Source organism: Carex rostrata, chromosome 9 (genome assembly GCF_964058835.1).
Source record: "Carex rostrata chromosome 9, lpCarRost1.2, whole genome shotgun sequence".
Taxonomy (NCBI): Eukaryota; Viridiplantae; Streptophyta; class Magnoliopsida; order Poales; family Cyperaceae; genus Carex; species Carex rostrata.
Genome location: NC_135926.1, coordinates 3,528,718 through 3,549,659, shown reverse-complemented (window position 1 = coordinate 3,549,659; position 20,942 = coordinate 3,528,718). Strand labels below are relative to the sequence as shown.

General features: G+C 35.1%; 3 protein-coding genes and 1 long non-coding RNA gene across 4 annotated transcripts; 1 reads left to right on the top strand and 3 right to left on the bottom strand.

Annotated features, from left to right (window-relative positions):
• Positions 1-565: 565 nt before the first annotated feature.
• On the bottom strand, positions 566-7,358 carry LOC144559827 (carbon catabolite repressor protein 4 homolog 1-like). Its single transcript, XM_078308963.1, has 12 exons — positions 6,756-7,358; positions 4,552-5,281; positions 4,231-4,317; positions 4,057-4,149; positions 3,842-3,928; positions 3,657-3,740; positions 3,061-3,114; positions 2,883-2,974; positions 2,679-2,793; positions 1,963-2,113; positions 1,541-1,699; positions 566-793 (listed from the first exon to the last, which is right to left on the bottom strand). Exons 1-11 carry the CDS (start codon positions 6,911-6,913, stop codon positions 1,554-1,556), a joined length of 1,797 nt encoding a protein of 598 aa, XP_078165089.1. The 5' UTR covers positions 6,914-7,358; the 3' UTR covers positions 566-793; positions 1,541-1,553.
• Positions 7,359-10,396: 3,038 nt separating this feature from the next.
• Positions 10,397-11,744, top strand: LOC144559672 (uncharacterized). The gene is made up of 2 exons (XR_013513204.1): positions 10,397-10,648; positions 11,282-11,744. It is a non-coding gene; the product is annotated as an uncharacterized LOC144559672 (long non-coding RNA).
• A 4,547-nt stretch (positions 11,745-16,291) lies between these two features.
• LOC144559573 (Pathogenesis-related thaumatin superfamily protein) lies at positions 16,292-18,006 on the bottom strand. The gene is made up of 4 exons (XM_078308636.1): positions 17,892-18,006; positions 17,340-17,635; positions 17,056-17,217; positions 16,292-16,754 (listed from the first exon to the last, which is right to left on the bottom strand). The coding sequence occupies exons 1-4, from the start codon at positions 17,941-17,943 to the stop codon at positions 16,482-16,484; spliced, it is 783 nt and encodes a 260-aa protein (XP_078164762.1). The 5' UTR covers positions 17,944-18,006; the 3' UTR covers positions 16,292-16,481.
• A 1,228-nt stretch (positions 18,007-19,234) lies between these two features.
• LOC144559376 (uncharacterized) lies at positions 19,235-20,409 on the bottom strand. The gene is made up of 3 exons (XM_078308389.1): positions 20,285-20,409; positions 19,628-20,174; positions 19,235-19,513 (listed from the first exon to the last, which is right to left on the bottom strand). Exons 1-3 carry the CDS (start codon positions 20,407-20,409, stop codon positions 19,235-19,237), a joined length of 951 nt encoding a protein of 316 aa, XP_078164515.1.
• Between the last annotated feature and the right edge of the window lie 533 nt (positions 20,410-20,942).

Here is a 20,942-nt window from a genome sequence, read left to right as displayed (position 1 = left end):
GGTCTAAATCTTCATGGTTCATTTATATATGTTATTTTCGTATTTCTACTCATGTTGCAACGAAACACTCCAAGAACATATGAACATAGAGTAATGGAGTCAATAGACATGAGATCTAGCGTTTTACTTGAATACTCCATAGGTAAACCAACTTGGATCTCAGTTACATGTTTACCGCCCTTACAAAGGAATCAGCTAACATATTGCCAAAATTTATACCATTCTAACGATCTGTCAAAAAATTTCAATAACAGAACAACAGATTCAACTTAAGCAGCAACCGCAACATTGACATGCAATATAAGTACCTCTCGGGCTGGGATCATCCCAAGTTCAGTACCAAGGCTACCTTTCTCTCTATTTTGAGCTCTGAAAGGGATGACAGCATAATAATGCAAATGCATCTAGAAAGGAATACATCCCCCTTTTTTACTGTTCCAACTATTTGGCAATTTGGTACCATACAGATTAAGAAAATAACCAATGCCACCCCAATTTCTACAAATTCAGATAATTGAAAAAGTTTCTGACATGAAAGCACAGGAGGATAATTATGCACATGATCTTTGGCAAAAAAGAAAACTAGAGAGAGATGAGAACGAAAACTAATGCCGAAACAGCAGCATTTCATTCAGAATACTCCTTTTTTTGTTTCTATAGTAAAGAAAATTACACATGTTCTTTTCTAAGGGGAAATCACCTTACCTTTTTTTCTCCATTCTAAAACAACAGCTAGATGATGTCAACATGCAAACACCAAAGCCTTCTCTATAAAAAGATTATACCAAGGCTCCTGCTCATTTGAGAAAAGAATTATAAGAGAATAGTTAGAAAAAATAACTAAATCCTTTATTGTAAGTAGCAATTGCATATAGCAAACAATTCCCTACACCGCAACCAACATCCCACTCTTTACAAGGAACTTACCAATTGCAACTACAATTGGTTTCAACTAGTGTTGTAAATAACGGTATGCAGTCGTCGGACGGACATGGTACCGCCAAGTGATTAATCGGGAATAATTGGGAATAATTGGCCATAATCGGAAATAATCGGTCGATTAGTCGGAAAAATTCATGACGGTTTGGTCACTGCCAACGACTAATCGGCCTAAACGGACGTTTTTTACAACACTGATTTCAACAATGGAAAAGATAACGTACACACACTCTCTGACTAAATATCTTTAAAAATTCACCTGAATCTAAGTTTCAGGTACTAAATTATATATGGAGTTTAATCAACTTTAGTGTTAAATCCCACGCTATAGTAAATTTATGGGCTGCAGATCCCAAATTGGGTTTCCTCTGGGCTTTTCTCCAAAAAGAAAAAAAAGTGTGAAAATTTAGAAACCTCAAGAGAAATCTTATTTGAACCAACATAGGTTCCAGAACAACAAAGATGACTGCCCTTATCTTCCTTTTTTTTCTCTTTCCCAAATAATTTAGAAGCTATGTTTGAATTGTGACTAAATATCATGTATATGCCAATAAAACCAGTTCAAGAACATCATATGAACAATAAGTTGGTCTTAGAATACCTAAAAAATCCAGTCAATGTTTGAGCTTAGGTTTGCAACGAAATTCAGCAAGAAGAGCAATATGGTCTGATGACCACTCGGGAGATGGCAGTGCAGTATCCTTTCTCAAGCTCTCTTCATCCACCAGCTCCAATAGAGATTGCACAGTCAAAGAATCGGCTATAATTGAAAAACAAGAAAAATAAGAGACAACACAGCAAAAAGTAGAATCAGAAGGTGCTAAAATTTTCACTAAGGCCTCTAGTACAACCCTTTGCATAATTTTCAACTGACAACCTATCCTGATTTAGACGACATCTCAGTGCAACAAATTTCAAAAAACTTTAAAACATTTGAAATAGGTAAGATCCAAATAAAACTTGGGTTAACACATTATTTCAGAAAAAAGACGAGAGTTTTCTGAACTAAGAAAAATAACCAACCGGTGTAGAAAATGTAGTCATGTGTGCCAATGAAATCCCGAGTACAATTTGTGAAAAGAGGCTCATTTGTTTGGGGATCTGTTCTCCTCCTCTGTTGTTCTAACTCATAACTACCACCTCCAATTCTGGCAAATGAAGAATAAGCACTCACCTAAAATAAAAAACAAATTTCTCATCAGCCAAAAGATGAGGAAGAAAAGAGAAAAGGTAACAATTTCACATATTCTCCAAAGCACAAGTGATGAAAAATGTCACATCTACTCTTTTCTCTCCTTCTTTGCTACTTGCAAAACACTCATGCTTATTGCTAGTTAATAAACAACCCTAATTTGGGTATTCTCCAAAGAATGGCATAAACGATGATGCTCCATTATTTATAAAAACACAGGATATTGCTCTTTTTCTAATTTGGGTATTCTCCAAAGAATGGCATAAATGATGATGCTCCATTATTTATAAAACCACAGGATATTGTTCTTTTTCTAATTTGGGTACCCAATGCTCATGTATTTTGTGGTAGCAAACTTGAAGCTATTAAAAAAAAAAAAATCAAAGTAAATATATAATTCTTTCAATATCCTTTAACAGCATGAGATATTGATCCTTTTATTCTGATTTGGGTACACACGACTCGTGATGTTTTGTGGTGGTACACATCAAAACAATCCCAAATGATAGATTAGGGACTACATATATTATAGAAATATTATTCTCACCAGACAAAGTTGATGGTTTAGTTTATTGGTAGGGCGCAGAATGCCAAGAGGATCGATTGACAAATCGGGATGCATCTGGTCAATTTTGCCAAGTGCGAGAAGTGTGTGAGGAGCACTGCATTGTAGAAGATCATTCTAGATTGTATATAGGAAACAAATTGAAGTTTATTAGAGTTTAATTAGTATAACTGTTAGGGCACTTGCCTTCCAGGCACTGAGTTGAAATCACCACAAACCAACATAGGAATATCTGCACTGACGGCAATCTTTTCCAATCCCTTTAATAACGTATGTACCTAAAGAATTTTGCATTTATCTTTCGGTGAGATCCTTTCAAGGAAAGAATGAGTTGAAAATTATAAGCAGAGAGAGAGAGAGGAACCTGCCAGAGCTTTACATCCTTGAGATCCTGATGGACATTGACATGAGTATTTGCCTTGCAAAATAAAAGCAGTCGATTGATAAGAAAAAGGTCATTTAATTAAGTACAGAAAAAAAGTCCAGAAGTTGAGGAATACAAAAAAGGTCACTAAAGCAAAGTACTAAGAGTGCAATGCTAGAATTCCTATCACCTGTCTAAAAAGTCATATTATGTATAAGTATGAATAGCAAAATGTGGCTCTTTAATATAAAAAAAATGAAATTTCAACTCAAGGACCATCTACTCTTTATAGCCTCAGTACAAAGGTTGGTTTTTGGCAAATGGAACTTGGTGCATCCATAAACATTTCAAATTTGGTCTAACGACAAATATTATTTATACTAGTCTATAGTAGGTATGCTACATATTTAAGCACTTTTGCTAAACATTTGCACCAGAACGGGCAGCTAATAGCTGCACAGAGAGAAAGAGACATGCATGAACCCAAATTATCTGCTTTAAGATAAACAAAAGAACAACAGAATAACTTGATTTTCATGTATTCAGTTAAAAGTCAAATCTAATGCATCACATAGTAAGCAGAGTTCCATACTGACCACACACAGAAGCTGCCTCTTTCCAGAATTATCAGGACTGCCACCAAATTTTGCCTCTAGAACAGCAATCAATGCTACATTGTCCTAAAGGAAGTGGATATAAGCAACAATTAGTATCCCAGCAGGTTTACTGGTAAAAATGAATATAAAAATGATAATTTTTTCCATGTAGTGACATTACAGACCTTAATCAGCCGATTTAGTGCGACCTTTTTCTGACCAGCTGTGATAACTGCATCTGTTAATGACTGTGCTGCCTTGTTGAACTCAACCTAAAGAAAGAGATAATGAGGTCTCCACAACAGATAGCAAAGCAAGAAACACCATGAAGGAGTACAATGCAATTCATGAAAATGAAATCATGGAATACAGAAAAAATTCTGACAAATTAGTGGTATACCTCATATTTCTTTACATGAGTGAACCGATCCTTGCGGAAAAATGTGGCACATCCATCGATATTGTTTGGGTTACTAGGATACATCTGCAAATACTGAGAGAAAAACAAATAAAATCAAAAGATGGAACTCAGATGCAAAAACTTTAAAAAGAAAAGGTAAAGGTTACTTCTTACTTCTGATGTTCGCTTTTTATAAAGTGCTTGGTATCCATGCTTATCCAATTCTGGTGCAAAAAACTCCTCATAGTGATTGTTTTGTACCTGAAAACAGTACATTTAATAATTTTGATTTCTTATTTAAACTTTGCACACACATGTGGCAATAGGACTAGTCCATCTGAATGTCAAGAGTCATACACTTTAATAAACTAGTTGTTATTATGGACACTCTAATAATAATAAAATATAATAACATATCCTTCATTAGTACTCTGTTCTAAGTTAGGATCCAAAATTAAGTAAAAATATTCTGACCACAACAAGAAAGGGAGATACCTCTTGGAGGCAGATGATGTCAGCATGATAGCCAACAATCTCACGAAGCAGATTCTGTCTCCTATATGTCCATGACAGGGCCCACGATGGGCAATAGTTGTACCCCTCACCTGTGGCATATGTCTCTGCCAAAATATTGTAAGAAAGAACTGTGAACGTCCCCATAGATGTTACTGATGCATTCCTCCCATCAATATCAAAACCACCCTGCATCACCTCAGCACCGCCAGGCAAAACTGGTATCATCCTTCTTGGTGTAGGGGTTGGTGCCGGTATAACCCTTGAAGTCAAGATGCTACTCACAGTCCCCATTGGAATCCTTGTATCCACATCAAGAACCACACACTCAAATCTCAAGACATGACCAATATCATCTGACATTGGTGTGTAAGTTTTAGATCTCCCAACCTCATACCAAGTCTCACCAGAGTTCTTGTCGGGGTTTACAATCGGTACAGGGCCGTTGGTAGAAGGGGACTGGGTTGGGAGGCGGCCAAAAAGGTGGTCACTGCTACCATCCTCCTCTGCACCGTTCTCAGAGGTGGTGTTGGCAGCACGCTCATGGAGAACACGGTGGTGCTGCCATGTATCAGAAAAACATTTCGGGGAACAGTGGTAGCTTTTCGTGACTGGAATTTTCACCTTCAGACAGCCAAGGCATTGGAGAGTTGCAGCCTCTGTCGGGTGGATGCTACATACTGGTACCTTCTTGTCGCTCTGTATACGAATCCTTCATTTGCCAAAAAAAAAAAGTAAAGTACTTTTGTAAATAGGGAAACATAGTATCTGGTATCAGACATTTAAATGTTTTCTTCAAAATCACAATTGCAGAAAACAACATGAATGAATTCACGTGAATTATAGGATGTTGTCCTCAAAATTTAAGTAAAGAATTAGAAAACGAGATGAATATCAGTTTGAGTTTTTTCCTCATCCCAATTCAAAACTCTGTACAAACAAATATCACATGTTTGACCCAGCCCGTGAGGAAGAAATAAATCAGTGAATAAAAATCATAGAACTGACTGTACCTATATGTCCCATGTACTGATTATTTAATTATTTTGTTTGTGTGATAGAAGAAGCCTCATACAGAAGCAACAAACAAAGAAACTCTCCTCTCAACAATTAACCAAAACATGAGATTTGAAACATGAGATTTGGTAAGGCTGAACCAGCTCAGGCTCTTTTGGATCCATGTCGAGCTGGCTCATAACAGCATGAACCAAATGTTAAGCTCCTAATAACCTCATATAATTTCAGTAGCTCATCTCACAAACAATTTTTGCTTTAACATATCAATGCATACTATGCATATCGAATCAGAGCTTTGCAGCTCAAGCTAGCTCAACTGTAGCTAGGTAGGTGGCTCAACAAGGCTTAAATTGGGAAAGCAAATGGGTTAAATTTTAGACCTTACTTGAAACAATTAAACAACATAATTGTAATATGATTTAGTATAGTGAAAATGAACTTGAGCTACATCTACCTACAAATACCAAAAACTAATTCAAGTTAATATGCACAAATTCAGCCTAAGCCATGATTAGCTTTGTTTCAATTTGACCATGACAACTCGATTTAGTCTTTTCTCCAATTTCAGAAGAGCAAGGTAGTGTGTTTAGCTCTAACAAGCCATATATTTTTATTTAAAACTTGCTACCTTAATTTACATCTGGCTACTTATTCTGATTAGTTACTAAAAATCAATTATAATTGGGCAGGCAGCGAGTATCTGTTTCTTTTAGCCCAAAATTGTATCTGTGCGGGTTTCTGGACATTAATCCTAACAGATTTAGCAATGCAACCCAGGGGGACTTTAAGGGTGAAAGTTAAAACTTCAATTGTTTCAAAAGTCAGAAGCTATCTTAAACACATGAATTGTGCATTTGTGCACAGCCTCTATTCCAGAAATTCGTCTACGGAAGGAATGTTGTATCTTGTTCCCAAGGTTTCAAAGGTCAGCAACACCGAGTGCACATAAAACTCTTGTGATGTTGTATCACCGAGATAGAATTAAGTCATGCACAAGCAAACTAGAACTATAAAAGGCCACAAATCATTTCCCTCCTATCCTAAATTCTACATGTAATTTAAATTTAAGTTACATTAGGTACGACGAAGAGACAGCTAGTGGAAGGAGAAAAAAAAAATATCCAGTCTCCCATTCCCTTAAAAATAGATTGCAGAGAGTAAGAACTGACCACTTGTACCGAAGAAAGCATCCGTCGATGGGTGCAGACTCTGGTGCATCATCAGTTGTAGCGGATCCGTCAGGCCGACGAAGCAAGACATAAGGCGTGATCTCACACCCCACAATTGGGATCTCAGATGGGAGGTGTACTCTCACTATACTCACCATCCTTCTACAAATCCTATTTCTAACCCTAGACTCGGATCCTCCTCTGACAAAGCTCTAGTTTTCTTCTTCCTTCTTCTTGGATGGCGGAGGCGAGGCGGATCCGCCATCAGGTGACCGTGCGACCCGCCAGTGTTGACCAATCCAAACTTTTCAGGTAAATCGATTTTTAAAATAAATTTGGACCAAACTGAGGAGGTAGTTAGGGTTAGGGTTTGAACTTCCGGGATGAGACGAACGAGAGAGAGAGAGGGAGAGAGAGAGAGGGAGCGAGCGAGGAAGAGTATAAGTCTGGCCAGGGAAGAAAGAGAGGGAGGTTAGGGTTTTGGGGGGAGCGGCTAGAGAGGAGGGATTGTCTTTTTGGTTTCTTAGTTTTTTTTGGTTTTTTTTGTTGATTTGATTTTTATAATTTGGGGCTGCGACTGCGACTCTGATGGGTTAGTCGGAAACTCGGAATGGCGCTCGGTTTTCCTTTTTTTTTTTATTTTTTTTTTATTTCCTTCTTTTTACTCTTTTCTTTATTATTTTATTTCCTTCGGAGTTCGGACAATGTGGATCGGGCATTTTTTTTAGTATTTTATAAAAGGGGAAAGAAATGCTAGGTGGCAACAGACAATGAACCCTCAAATATCCCCATTAAAATTTGACCCTGGATTTGATTTACTTCTCAGCATAAACGGCAAAAGATTTGTCCTTTGTTTCAAACAGACAGTGTTAATCCTTTTTCATATAGGGAATTTCATGTATACCCTCAAAAACTGCAAAATTATGTATTTTCCCATCTAAATTTTATAATTACATATTTCTCTCTCTAACTTTCAAAAGATCACAAATTTACCCGTGTTATTGTCTTTTATATTAGAACTCATTTTAAATTTATAAATAACTCATTTTATCCTTTAACAATTAAAGCATGGTTCGTTGGACATTTGGACCGTTTAGAAGCATGTTGAGATTTGTGTTAGCAGAAAGCTATCACGAATAGCGTAGCTATAGCGAAAGTTATCGTACATAGTTTTTTTTTTCTTTTCAAAAATTATAATTTATATTTATACTAATTATCAACATTATCTAAAGTTTCATAAAGTAATAAAGTACCAAATTGAATAAGAAATTTTAATATTCATATTGAATCAATACAAAGTCCAAATTTTCATTTAAAATATCCCTAATAATATCATAAACTATCGATATTTTTTCTATTCAAAATATCCCAATCACTATATATTAAGTATCATTTTACTACACATTTAAATCAGTTATTCTTTAAATTAGTGAGACTCAGACACAACATTATATGAGTCAATATCGACAAACAATTCAATGGCATCATCTCCGGATGACGATAATGAGACAAATTGTTCTTCCTCCTCTTCAGTTGGAATGATTTTGTTTTGTTTCGATTTCTCAGTGACTGGGTCTCGTTTCAATTTATGAAGACAAAACAATTTGAGCCATTTCTTCTTCTGAACGAGCAAGTTGAAAAGCCCAACGCACAATGTTGAAGTTTATTGACATAGCTTATTAATTTTTTAAAAAGAAATCCATGTAACTTAAGTTTGGTTTGCATTTAAAGCTCATTTAAATTGCAAAAACAAAGTTAAGTTTATATAGTATAGCGGACCGTTATTATCGCTACGTGCTATAGCAGTTTGGCTCGATTAGCGTAGTTTTACCCCGTAGCTTTGCTTTTTAGGTCTAAAACCGCTATTTAGAATATTAATAAAAATAAATTAGAAATAATTAATTTATAGGATTCGAGAAAATTAATAATGTAGAAATTTGTTAATAAATCGACAAGGGATATTAAACATTTCAAAGTCTTTTTTTTTTAAATCCTAAACATTTAAAGTCACATGCTTTTATAATTACCATTGGTGTGTATTATGAGAAGAACAGACAAAATGGATAACAAAATTTTCACTGTTTTGTTAAAAAAGGAAAATAACAAAAATTAAAATAAAATATCTCCATTCTATTATTATGCACGTTGGGTGTCCGATCCGCCAACGGCTACGATTGAGAGATGAAACTTCGGATTTGATCTCAGCTCTCCAATTACATAATTTGTCTTCTTTTGATTAAATGCATCTCTTTTATGTATAGAAGTCTAAATTTAGTTAAAAACATACCCACCACATGTGTTGCCACACGATACGTTACAATTTAAAATGAATAAATTCTGAAATATAGCTATATATTTATTTGTTTCCTTATTCCTTTATTTCCATATTTTTTTTCCTCTTCAATTGAGAAGACTCCACCTTTCATTTTCTTATTTATTATTTCCTTACTTCTTCGTTTCTATACGAATCACAATAGAAATCATTTTTTTTTAATTTCCTTATTTTTATTTTTTTGTTTCTATACATATTGGTGTGGGCAATTTAGAATATATTTCCAATATATAATATATCAATGTGTGTGTGTATTCTAAATTGGAAATAAAGAAGAATATAAATTGGAACATGTGTGTGAATATATATTTTTCTTATAATATGTGTGTGTGTATCCTATACATACAAACGATAACACTTTTTATTTATGTTTTTTGATATCATATTATATGTTGATATTGAATTGTTGTATGATATTTGATATTATATTCAAATCGAGCTATTATTTGATATCATATTATATGTTGATATTGAATTGTTGTATGATATTTGATATTAGATTCGAATCGAGCTATTATTTGATATCATTGGTACTTAAAAATAAAGAATCATCACATCATCAAATTGTTATCAGAGATCACGATTAAAGTTAATTAAAAATACATAATCATATAAATTTTCTATTAACATGTGTTTTAATTTTTAGATAATTATTATTTTCATTGATATATTTGTTTCTTATAATATGTCGCCGTTGCAACGCACAGGTATGATACTAGTACAAAGAATAATATGGAGTAATTTATTTTACTCTTGTTGTTAATTGTATTATTAATTCAAATTGAGTAATATAGAGCAACTTATGTTGATATTTTAAGAGTATATGGGAGGGAAAAATTGAAATCCATATAGACAGTTTGTTAATAATTTTAGAAAAAAGAAATACTTTATTTGATGATTTTGGAGGAAAAAAATATTTTGTAAAATTCTCTATTTGAAAACTTTGACCCATCATGCGCGGCCCTGACATTTTTATTTTTACTAAATTTTAAAATATTTTAATAAAAATAACCAGAATCTGACCAAAATTTTAAAAATGCCAAAAACGTGGAAAAAAATTGCGGTTCCAAATTTTAATTCCGAACCGTAAAATAAATACACAGCCCAGAATTTAAATTCAGAACCATGAAAAATATTCACGGTCCGGAATTTAAATTCTGTGACCGTCCGATCTCCTTCAAAATCGTGTAAATCAATATGATCAGATCTCCAACTTGCGGAACACGAGACGGCCAGTTGAAAACCCTTTAAATTTGAGTTTGTAAATTTCGGAACTGGAGATGTCCAATTGTCACTACAGACGCACCTCTCTCTCTTTTTCCTCCAGCTACTGCCCCTCGCTCTCTCTCATTCTCTTCTCCTCCGCCTCCGCCCAGCGACACCTTTCTCTACCGCCCAGCTCGGCTTGGCCACCCCCTCTATCCGATTCCAGTGACCTTCCTGTCGCTCTCCTTCTCTCTGCTCTCATTGTGTCCATTGTGCTCTCATCCGCTCTCTTCCACCCTTTGCCCTTTCAGCGCCAGACCCTATCCTCTCTGTCACTCCCTCTCTTTCGAAGAATGTAAGTGCCTTTTTTATTTTTATTTTGTTTATTTTTACTTGTTTAATGTTGATCTCTCTTCCGAAGCAGGGATCAATTAGGCTATAGTACCGAATATGACCTACATTACTTTTCTTTGTTTGAAGAGATATCTTAAAATTAGTTTTCAAATTAGTTAGTATCTGCTTGTTAATTTGTTAATGGCAGTAATTTAAGTGACAAAATGATTTGGAAATATGCTTGTGAGATTATGGGTGAACCTTAATGGTTACCGTATTGCTCTATGGATCATTACTGAGGTCCAAATGGGTTAATTTAACTGCATTCAGTATTAGTATGCAATTAGTGATTAGGTAGCATGAACAGATAAAGACCGATAAAGTAACACAATTGGAAATTGAAATGAGTTAGGTAAACAGCTTAGCATTTCATCAAACAGTTGACAAATTGCTTAATAATTTGTCAACCAGTACACTGTTTTGCCTTTGTTGTACCAACTGTTCACCAACACAAAATCTAGATGCAGCTAATTTCGAGCATCATGAGACCTGTGAAGTGTTAGAGAGAGATCAGATTGTTTTAATATTTTATTTTATAATTATCTTTATGTATATATATTTTTTTTGTCTTTCTTAATTTGTCTGATTTTTGTAGGATAGAGATTTATACTGAGTTATCTCAGAGCAATTAGCAGGAAACCAGAAGGATGGAACAACAAGCTCTAAATCTGAAACCACATGTTGTCGAAGACCTGCTACCCGTGAAGCCGCACCTGACACTGAATCTGACTATGACAAGTTTGCTCAATTGTTATGATGGTGTTTAGTATTTTGGCTTAAGTTTTCAAACTGTATTTTTATCTGGATTTGGATGTAATAGAAAAATATTTTTTATTCTTTCATGTAATTAACTAAAGTAGAGGATGAGTGTTTATTTGAACTTTATTTTTTGTGAATTTGATGGTTTCTTGATTTAGATGCACAATTCTACAAACTAGAAAGCTTGTATGAGATGTGGATTTTCAATTTTTTATCTTGTTGCATATGGCATATAGCATGCATGTAATATGTGGATATTGTAAAATATGTTTAATTAGTGAATGAAACTTTCAATATAATTGCATTTAGAGTTCGACTAGTTTGTGTTTATTTATTGTTTTTTTAAGGGAAGTTGTTTATTATTGTTGCAATACAAGTATCGCAAGAAATTGTTTGAAAGATATCGCAAGGAACTCCGGTGTAAGTTTAAGCCTATTTGCTTATGTTTTTTTTCACCACCTTAAAGAAGTTTATTTCTCAGATTTCACACTGGCTACTGAGCTCTATCACTCTTATTTTGTTTAACAAATTGGTAATTTAATCAAGGTGTCAGGATGTAGTTAATAGCAAATAAGAAGTTGAGATTTAAGAAAGTATATGTACATGTCAAATGACATTCAAATGAAATTAATGAAAGGAGGTTACTTCTGGTATTGGTTCAGTCAGAAAATCTTCAAGAAAGAGACGAGATCAGCAAGTACCAGTCCATGATCCAGTATTTCATATATGGTTCATGACAATGCATTTCATATTTTGCTTCAATTAAAATGTAAATAAGACAACCAGGGGCCTCACTGCATAAAACCATGCCCCTTGCATTTGATAAGATTGATTTCATTATTTGAACCTTGATGTACCAGCATACTAGTGTACCAATGATGTACCAGCTAAGGATGAGTCATTCCTCCACACTACTTGAAAACAAAATGATGGCAGGGACCAACATGGGAATTTTGAAACAGCCATGTATCAGTGTTGAACAATGAAGAAAAATAAGGCAAACCCAACTGGTACTATTTAGGCCACCAAAAAACTGCCATGTAGCAGTGTTAAACATCATGTATTCAACAATTAACATAAACATCATGTATTTTCCTTTTTAAAAAAAAAAAAATTCTAAACAGTACAATTTAAACATCAAATTGAATATTACTAAAATCAACAACTCCACTTAATAATACAATGTATAATATAATATTTTTGAATCATTATCATATTTAATCCATATGAATATATCACAATATTAATAAAACTTAGAAATTAACTTATCAAAAATTCAATATATACGTAAGAAAAATAAATGTACATGCTTTGATAATAAACAAATTACAATGACTATATTCAGTTGTTATACTAGGTTGGGCCCAAAGATCACGATCGGACACATGACTTCAGTCAAATTAAAAAATGTATGCGTTTAAAAATTACATAATCTTATCAAATATCTAAAAATTAGAAACCATGTTAAAACTTTGAAATATCGGAATAAAAAAACTCTTAAAAAATGATATCTGTCCGGCTGTCCCTCAGCGTAGTGCATGATTAAACTCTAGTTAGTGCAGAATTTAAACCAGATAACCCAAAATAGTAGCTAAGCTAAAATAGTTGTTCAGATCCATCTATAAATTAAAAAATAACACCGGAGAACATTCAACCTTTATTTCAAAAAAGATTCAGTACAGATAAATATGATTGAGTGAGTCTATGGTACTATGCATATCACGGGTTGTTACTGTGCTACGGCTCTATATTCGAGTTTTCAAATTCTAACGGTCGATCCGAACCGTTCATCTTGTTCTCCATATTAATATGTGTTTGGAGACCAAATTTTACATATTTTGAAAATTTTTTACTATTTTTTTAGATATTTAGAAAATCACTTGATCTGAAAATTCTGGACCATCCAAAAACAGTGATTTTCAATAAATCTAAAAAAGTAGTAAAAAAATTTCAAAAAATGTAAAATTTGGTCTCCAAACACATATTAATATGGAGAACAAGATGAATGGTTCGGATTGACCGTTAGGATTAGAAAACTCAAATATAGAACCGTAGCACAGTAACAAATCGTAATATACATAGTACCATAGACTCACTCAATATGATTTGTGAATTGTGATAGTCCACAGTCCACTTCACCAGTCCATTTTATTTTTTGTGTGAAATCACCAGTCCATTATAGAAATGACAGCTGCACATAGGCTTTTTTTTTAAAATTAATAGGCCCTGCTGCTGCACATGGGCCTTCAATCTGTTATATAGGCACATAGCCGCTACCAGATATTACTCACAATTCGGAGTGATTGATGAGCGAGTTCCAGGGAGTTCGGGAACGTTCATGTTCGGTTCATTAGTTTAATGAGTGAGTCGACTCGAGTTCAAAAGACAATACCGAGTTGACAGCTGTGTTTGTGCACGGTTCGTTAAATGTTCGAGTTGACTCATGTCCATTAAGCGACTCGTTAAGAAATCAAGCTTGTTGGCAATTTGAATTTTGTTTCGAGTTTTTTTTTGTTTCAGATATATCATTCAAAAACTAATTAATATTGATAGAATTTAACAAATTGTCATAATCCAACTTGCTTAAACAATACATAATTTAACAAAAAAAAAAATATCCATAAGCAAATATAACAAAATCAAATAGCTATCTTCTTATTTAGAGTAGAGACGGAGAAGGAACTAAGGGTCTGCTGGGTTAGGGTCACTGTGTGCCTGAGTTTGAGTGTAACTAAGTTGGATTTGGGTTTGATCTGGTTGGGATTGGATGTGGTATGATTTCATGTAACAGTTCTTAATGGGTGAGTTATGAACGAGTTAAGGTCTGGTCATTCTTGGTTCGTTAAGTTAATGAGCGAGTTGTTAGCGAGTTGATAATGAGCAAATTGTTAGCGAGCGAGTTACGAGTTATAAATGATTTACTCACCCTACTCACAATAAATATATACCAATATGGAGTCTCCATTTATCGTTGTAGAATGTTTCTGTCAATCTCCATCCTTATATTAAGCACATAAATGCTTTGATTTGTCAACAGTTTTGATTGAAAGATGAAATTTCAAATAAAATATCAGTCCTTCGATCAAATATTCTGATTCTATGCATAGGTTTTTTTTTATGCTTTATTACGTGTAGAAGTCTAAATTTATTTAGACATATACTCGCCACACATACTCTTCACATTCAAATTGTATCATCTATTTGATTGATCATGATTTATTTCTATTTTTAAAATATTATTTAAGGAAATTTTGAATTAATTGATAATTGATTGGTCATGTGATCATGTCTTCATTTCTTTCTATTTTTTATATCATTTAGGAAATATTATTTATCATTTAATATGTCATTTTGTTTGAGATTTTTTTATGAAAATATGACAAAAAGATAAAAAACAATATATGTTATTTAAGAAATTTTATTCAGATGTCATTTAAGAAATATTATTTGTCATTTAGTCTAATTTTTTTATGAATATATGTTATTTTGTATGAATTTCTTTTGTTTTCTAATAAATTTATAATATATTTATGTATCAACGCACATGCATAATATGATCCTAGAGAATTGTAGAGTTTATGCAATTCTAATCTCAATGTTTATATATTTTGAGATTTGTGCACAAAATTTATCTCTTTTAAAATTTCTACATTTTAATAGATAAATGGTTGGAATTGGAATCGCAGATCCTGTAGGATCGCATCAGATTTGCTTCCTTACCTTACAAAAATTATTTGTGGGGAGCAATGCAACATGAACAGAGACACGTGTCTGACATGGAAAATAAATCTGCTGTGATTCTAAAGAGATCGCAGGACCCTGCGGTTCCAAATCTAACATTTCACCTTTTGAAATGCACAAATCTCAATAATACTTATTTTGTATGCACGAATCTCTAAACAGATAAATGGATGGATATGGAATAACAGGTCCTGCGATCTCTTTAAAATCACAGCAGATTTATTTCCGTCTGACATGACGGCATGATATGACACATCATTTAAAAAAAATTATGGATATAACACTGCTCTAGAAATGGCAACAATTTAAAATTTACAATTTACTTGAAAAGAGTCATATATAATATTTTTGAACTTTTAAACAAAGTGAATAAGTTCGAAATATACTGCCCCCATTTTCTTTCTATTACTACTACTCCTTAGTGTGGATACTTTTTTTTTTTTTTCATGACTTAAGGAGAGACTGAAATTTAAAAATACATCCTATATATGTAGTAGGTGAAATTTGAATTCAAAATTTCACAACTACAAAGTAGAGTTCAAACTAACTAAAAATAAACATTTGATATTGTATGAAATAGACCGGACTATACAAAATATAAAAATAAATAAATAAATTACAATATATATACATAATTAAAATTTTAAAATAATTGGATTGACTGAGTCCCTATGAATGAATGCAGATCTGTCTCTCAATTCTCAATGTGTCTGTGCTACATAGATGAGGACTATATGTAGGATGGATAGTTTCTTTAATTGAGAACAGGATTAAATTGTACAAGTGTTATCTTCTCAGAGGGAGCAGATCACCTGCCCCCCGGGGTGCAGGATTTTCCTGCCCCCTCAGTCACTGTGGGGTGGGGTCGGATTTAGGGTGGGTGGGGCCGGGTTTAGGGTTTAGGATGGGTGGAGCCCACTAACAGTGACTCTGGGGACAGGAAGAGGGGTAGGAGATTCGATCCCCTTCTCAGAATTAACGTAAGCCCAGTAGCCCACTAACAAAAGAGGAAAAAGTAAGCACGAACCCTCTAGTAGCATTTGTAGAATACACAAACAGAACCAAACTTAAATTACTTCATAAAAGTGGAGACAGTGGGGAAAATTTTAATAATAAGACAGCATCTCTTGTCTTTTGTTATTTAATTTTTCATAGTACTGATTTCGTTATAATAAAGTAAAACAGGCATATACAGATAATCTCATGACTGCAAATGTTTTCTTTGTGCCTAATTCTTAACATATGGAAACTAGCTAGAGATGCATGTTTTATACATATGCGTTAATTACTCGAATTCATATTTCACCAAGAAGTTCGTCATCCATGGCGCTCCATTTTGAGGGGCAAAAGGTAATAACATATTCTTTTGAGAAGCAATTCACCAGGGGAGAGGGAGAATCAAATGCATAGCTGAAGTACGAGGGGCATGCATCCTTGAACATTTTTGAGTACATGTTTTGCTTGCATGTCTCTGGCTTACCATAATTGTTTCTACAGCAAAATACATCCAGGTTGAATGCTAGACAAGCGCTCTTGCATGCGATCACAGATCCAGTTGTGTCAGTGACCTGTGTTATATTTAACATTTGTTATAGTAAGATAACATCAGCGTCAACAGGTATGAAACAGGTCGGGTGGAATTATTTTTATAATCTTACCCGTTATTGTCACAAAAAAAACTTTGCCCTTACCTGTATCCGATAAGCTAAATAAAAAAAAACTTATCTGTATCCGTCTTATCTAATATGGTACGGGTCAGATAAACGGGCAAAATGGTGCCATTGTATAGATTATAAGCCATGAATAGAACTATATCATATCATTCGTCATTTTCATATAATTATATATATGAAAATGGTAAAATGGTACCTGGAGTTCTTTTGGGCATGCATTATTAATGCTTTCCTTGCAACTTCCAATAGTGCAACTGCTGTTGTATGGCTTGGTAGCAACAGATATTGGTAGGTTGTATCCATCGACGAGGCTCACGTCATAGAAACTCGGCTTGCTATGATCCTCTTGCAACGAGACCTGCATTTTGGTAATTAACATTCCAAATCCTCATTGGAAATTGAATGAAGAATTAATAATAACAACTAGATTCTCTGATGCATTGAAAGAAAATGGATGTTTTCTCAATCAACAGCCAGTACCTCAACTAGAGTAGCCGGGGGCAAACCGATGGATCCGTTGCATGAAAGCAACCCTTGACAATCCCCCGTTTGGCACGCTGGTTTGGTGCCTGATTCAAAATTGCACCCAGTTCGTCCCCAAAAGCGACCATTCCACTTAGGGGGCGCCTTGACCTGTTTTGTCTGACCTGGCTGGAGAAGGAACCCGCCGTCAGCTAACACTGGATTTCCAGAGTTTGGTGCGATTGCCGGCCACACAGGACAGGAGCACTTGTTCCTTATGTGGAAAGTAACCATCTGACCATTGACAACTGTACCTATCATCATTTTATAGATACAGACTGATTAGATTGTTATTGGATCAGTTTTGAGTACCGTTTCGTAGAAATTAGGATGTAAAATTGGATGTGTCGTCAGTTAATTAGGAAGGGAATGAATCTGCAGTTTTGTTCATGAAGTTTCATATCAAAAGAATCACGAACAATCGCGAGATGACATATATGTGTGCGTGATAATTGAACAACTAACAACTGCTTGAAAAATATTATGTGTTATGTAACTTAATGAATTTACCTATGAAGAAGAGAAAGCATGCCAAATGAGTAGAAAATGTTGCAAAATACATATTGTCCTGAAATTTGAAAGTGCAAAACCGGAATATATTCTTCTGATATGTGTTTGAACTGGTACTTAAGACTTCAAAAAGTAATGTCTCGGGATTAAAAATATTGGTTTACCTGGTTTGCAATGCAAGAAACTGTATTGGAAGTGCCACTTGTCATATACTTTTGTTTCACTTTTGTGTTAATTGTGTACTGTTTTTTCACCTTCACTTTTAAGTGCAGTGAGTTAAGATTATACGTACATAGTATATATAGTCTTCACTTTTAAGTTAACTAACTAGACTTTTTATGCTTTTATGAAAAAATTATATCCGAAGATTCCAGTAAAAAAGATATTCAATATGTATTCCTGATCAATGTTTGTGCCTCCTTATTCAAAGCAATATTTTTTAAAGTGTAGATGTAATTTCGAAAATAGCATCTAAAAATTATAGATAATTATTAGAGTGTACAAGACCTTTAATAATAAAAACAAGTGTAAATGCAAAGAAGAATTTAATACGTCAATGGTCGGATTTTTTTTTAAGAAAATACCCCCCGAGCATTAAAATAAAAGTTTTGTGCATAATTATTTACTTTTTAAGATAAAAATTAAATGCAAGTCTTAATTTGAATTTTAAATCTTCACAAAAATCTTTCATCCGTACGTATTTCAAATCTGTGATCTATGTATGAACATTGTATAAGTGACTACATTTTGAATATTCAGTTACAAATTTAGAAGTCAAATTCATTTTATTTCTGAAAGATATATCCATGGTATCTGAACCGTTTTTTTTTTTTGTACCACCCTAAAAAATCGGAATAAATTAAACACCACCTGAAAAATCGGATTTGAGATTCCACCACGTTCGCGTAGTGGATCTGCGAACGGATCACCAACCCGTTCGCGTAACGGATCCGCGGACTGACCCGCTAGAGTGACCCGTCCGCGTGGTGGATCCGCACACCGACCCGTTCGCACGGTGGATATGCGAACGTGGCGGAAATGCATAAAACCGGCTCCGCAGGCCCATTTCTGGACAGGTGTGGAGTAGGGGGACTTCACAAAGGACGTTGAAGAACTGTTGGGACCCAACCTGATGAAGAAAAGTCCGCTCAAGAGGTCGAAGGTTGCATCAAAAAACGACATCAGTATCCCGCGTTTGCGGGCGACATTCAAGTAAGTTGCATTTTTTTAATAGTAAGTATTTGATTGTGATGCTTCAGACTCTGTACTAAATTAGTTCGTATTTGTAGTGGAAAATTGGAAGAAGAGGCGTCTGAGGAGATGGTAGATCGGTGGACACGAGCTTACATAATGGAGCTGTTCTCTTGCTGGTTGTTCCCAGATTCCTCTGGGAACACCGTCCCTGCTTGTATGCTACAGTGGCCGAGGGACTTAGCAGACCCTCCATAGATGAATTGGGGTGCGGCGGTTTTGGCATGTCTATACCGAGCCTTATGCATTTCCCAACGAGATCCATCATCCATAGCTTGATACACCTTCCATGGCTTAGGCGGTTCTTCCTCGTCATTTTCATTATATTTGCCACATGTATCCAAATAAGCCAACCAAGTAGGATTTCGCCTCTAGATTGCATCAAGTCCTTCTTGCAATCTTCTTCTCTTTTTCTTTTTAACCATGACCTTGAAAAAAGTGGAAGCTACCTTATCCTTAGTGTGCTTTCCAAAATTCTCAAACACATGTTGAGAGTAGTAGCGATGAGCACACTCCCCTTTCTCCTCACACCAACCCAAATCATCTTGAATAAACACCTTTTTAATGCCCTTGTGTCGGTTAGATACCACACACATGTATCTGTTTCGCCCAATTACAAACTCCCGCACCCACTTCATGAACCATCCCCAATTCTCAAAATCCTCATTCTCTACCAGTCCAAATGCTAACGGGATTAACTGGTTCTCTGCATCATATCCGGTTACAATTAACAGCTTACCCCTGTATCTGCCAGACAAGAAACAAGCATCGATACTGATGACGGGTCTGAGGTGACCGACTGCGGCAATACATGGTCCCCATGCCCATGCTGCTCTCATGAAAAAACGATACCCTGGCTTAGTGGTTGCCTTTGAAACAATTTTATATTGGGTTCCCGGATTTGACCTTTTTATTGCCTCTAACAAAGGGACAATCAGCCCGTAAGACCCCTCCCAACTACCAAAGGTCCGGGCAATTGCTAACTCTCTACCACGCCATAATTTATTGTACTTTGGAATGATGTCCTCATACCTTTCAGCGCATAAGTCAGCGACTGCCCGGATAGAAATATTAACATTTTTTCCAATGATAATTTTATACAGTTGGCGACCATAGCGGACGTCAACTGTGCATGATCTAACTTGGATGCCGATGCGTGACATGTGTGCTTAGCCACATTCTTCGTGATGGCCCAAGTATTACCAAAGCCTGTAGCCCTCGCAACCAACGCCCACTTGCATCGGGCGCTAACACACTTGTACCTCATCCTGGTGGTATCACTGTGTGTATTTTTAATCTCCCTATTTTGTTTGATGTGCCAGTGGTTAATTGTATCTTTCATCTTATCCTTGCTGTCATATGTCATCCCCTCGGACAATTCATGTCTTTCTCCCTTTTGATTTACAAAAGAAACAACAAAATTTAAACAACATCAATTTAATAATTATATTAAATTTAAATAAAAATTAACAAACATACCTCAGAAGTCGCAAAAAAAGAGCTATCGGCCTCTTCAAACCCTGATGTGTCATGAAATTGCTCAAACGGATGCCTTTCCCCACGACCCACTATAGGCCACTTCCGTCTACCAAGCATAGGAATACCAGTATCCTCATCACTGTGATCTGATACCCCACCGTCCCCATTATCATCCCAATTAGCCTCTGCCTCCCTTTCTTCAGGATCCTCGTCCGTATTGTCAGCATAATAAAGCCGTTCAGGGGTTTCAGATCGGTCCCTGTCAGATTGGACTCTATTAGGACCCGCTACACATGGGGCCCGACTAGGACCTGCTACAGA

Excerpts from the sequence above, each read along its gene's own strand:
- LOC144559376 (XM_078308389.1), bottom strand. The coding sequence starts at position 20,409 with ATGAGGTACAAGTGTGTTAGCGCCCGATGCAAGTGGGCGTTGGTTGCG. Across the intron at positions 20,175-20,284 it reads TGTCACGCATCGGCATCCAA|GTATGAGGACATCATTCCAA; the intron begins GTTAGATCATGC and ends ATGCGCTGAAAG. Across the intron at positions 19,514-19,627 it reads ATCGCTACTACTCTCAACAT|AGGCGAAATCCTACTTGGTT; the intron begins GTGTTTGAGAAT and ends GATGCAATCTAG.
- LOC144559827 (XM_078308963.1), bottom strand. The coding sequence starts at position 6,913 with ATGGTGAGTATAGTGAGAGTACACCTCCCATCTGAGATCCCAATTGTG. Across the intron at positions 5,282-6,755 it reads TGCTTTCTTCGGTACAAGTG|GATTCGTATACAGAGCGACA; the intron begins GTCAGTTCTTAC and ends TGGCAAATGAAG. Across the intron at positions 4,150-4,230 it reads ATAAAAAGCGAACATCAGAA|TATTTGCAGATGTATCCTAG; the intron begins GTAAGAAGTAAC and ends TTTTTCTCTCAG.
- LOC144559573 (XM_078308636.1), bottom strand. The coding sequence starts at position 17,943 with ATGTATTTTGCAACATTTTCTACTCATTTGGCATGCTTTCTCTTCTTC. Across the intron at positions 17,218-17,339 it reads CCCCGGCTACTCTAGTTGAG|GTCTCGTTGCAAGAGGATCA; the intron begins GTACTGGCTGTT and ends ACCAAAATGCAG. Across the intron at positions 16,755-17,055 it reads CATGCCCAAAAGAACTCCAG|GTCACTGACACAACTGGATC; the intron begins GTACCATTTTAC and ends AATATAACACAG.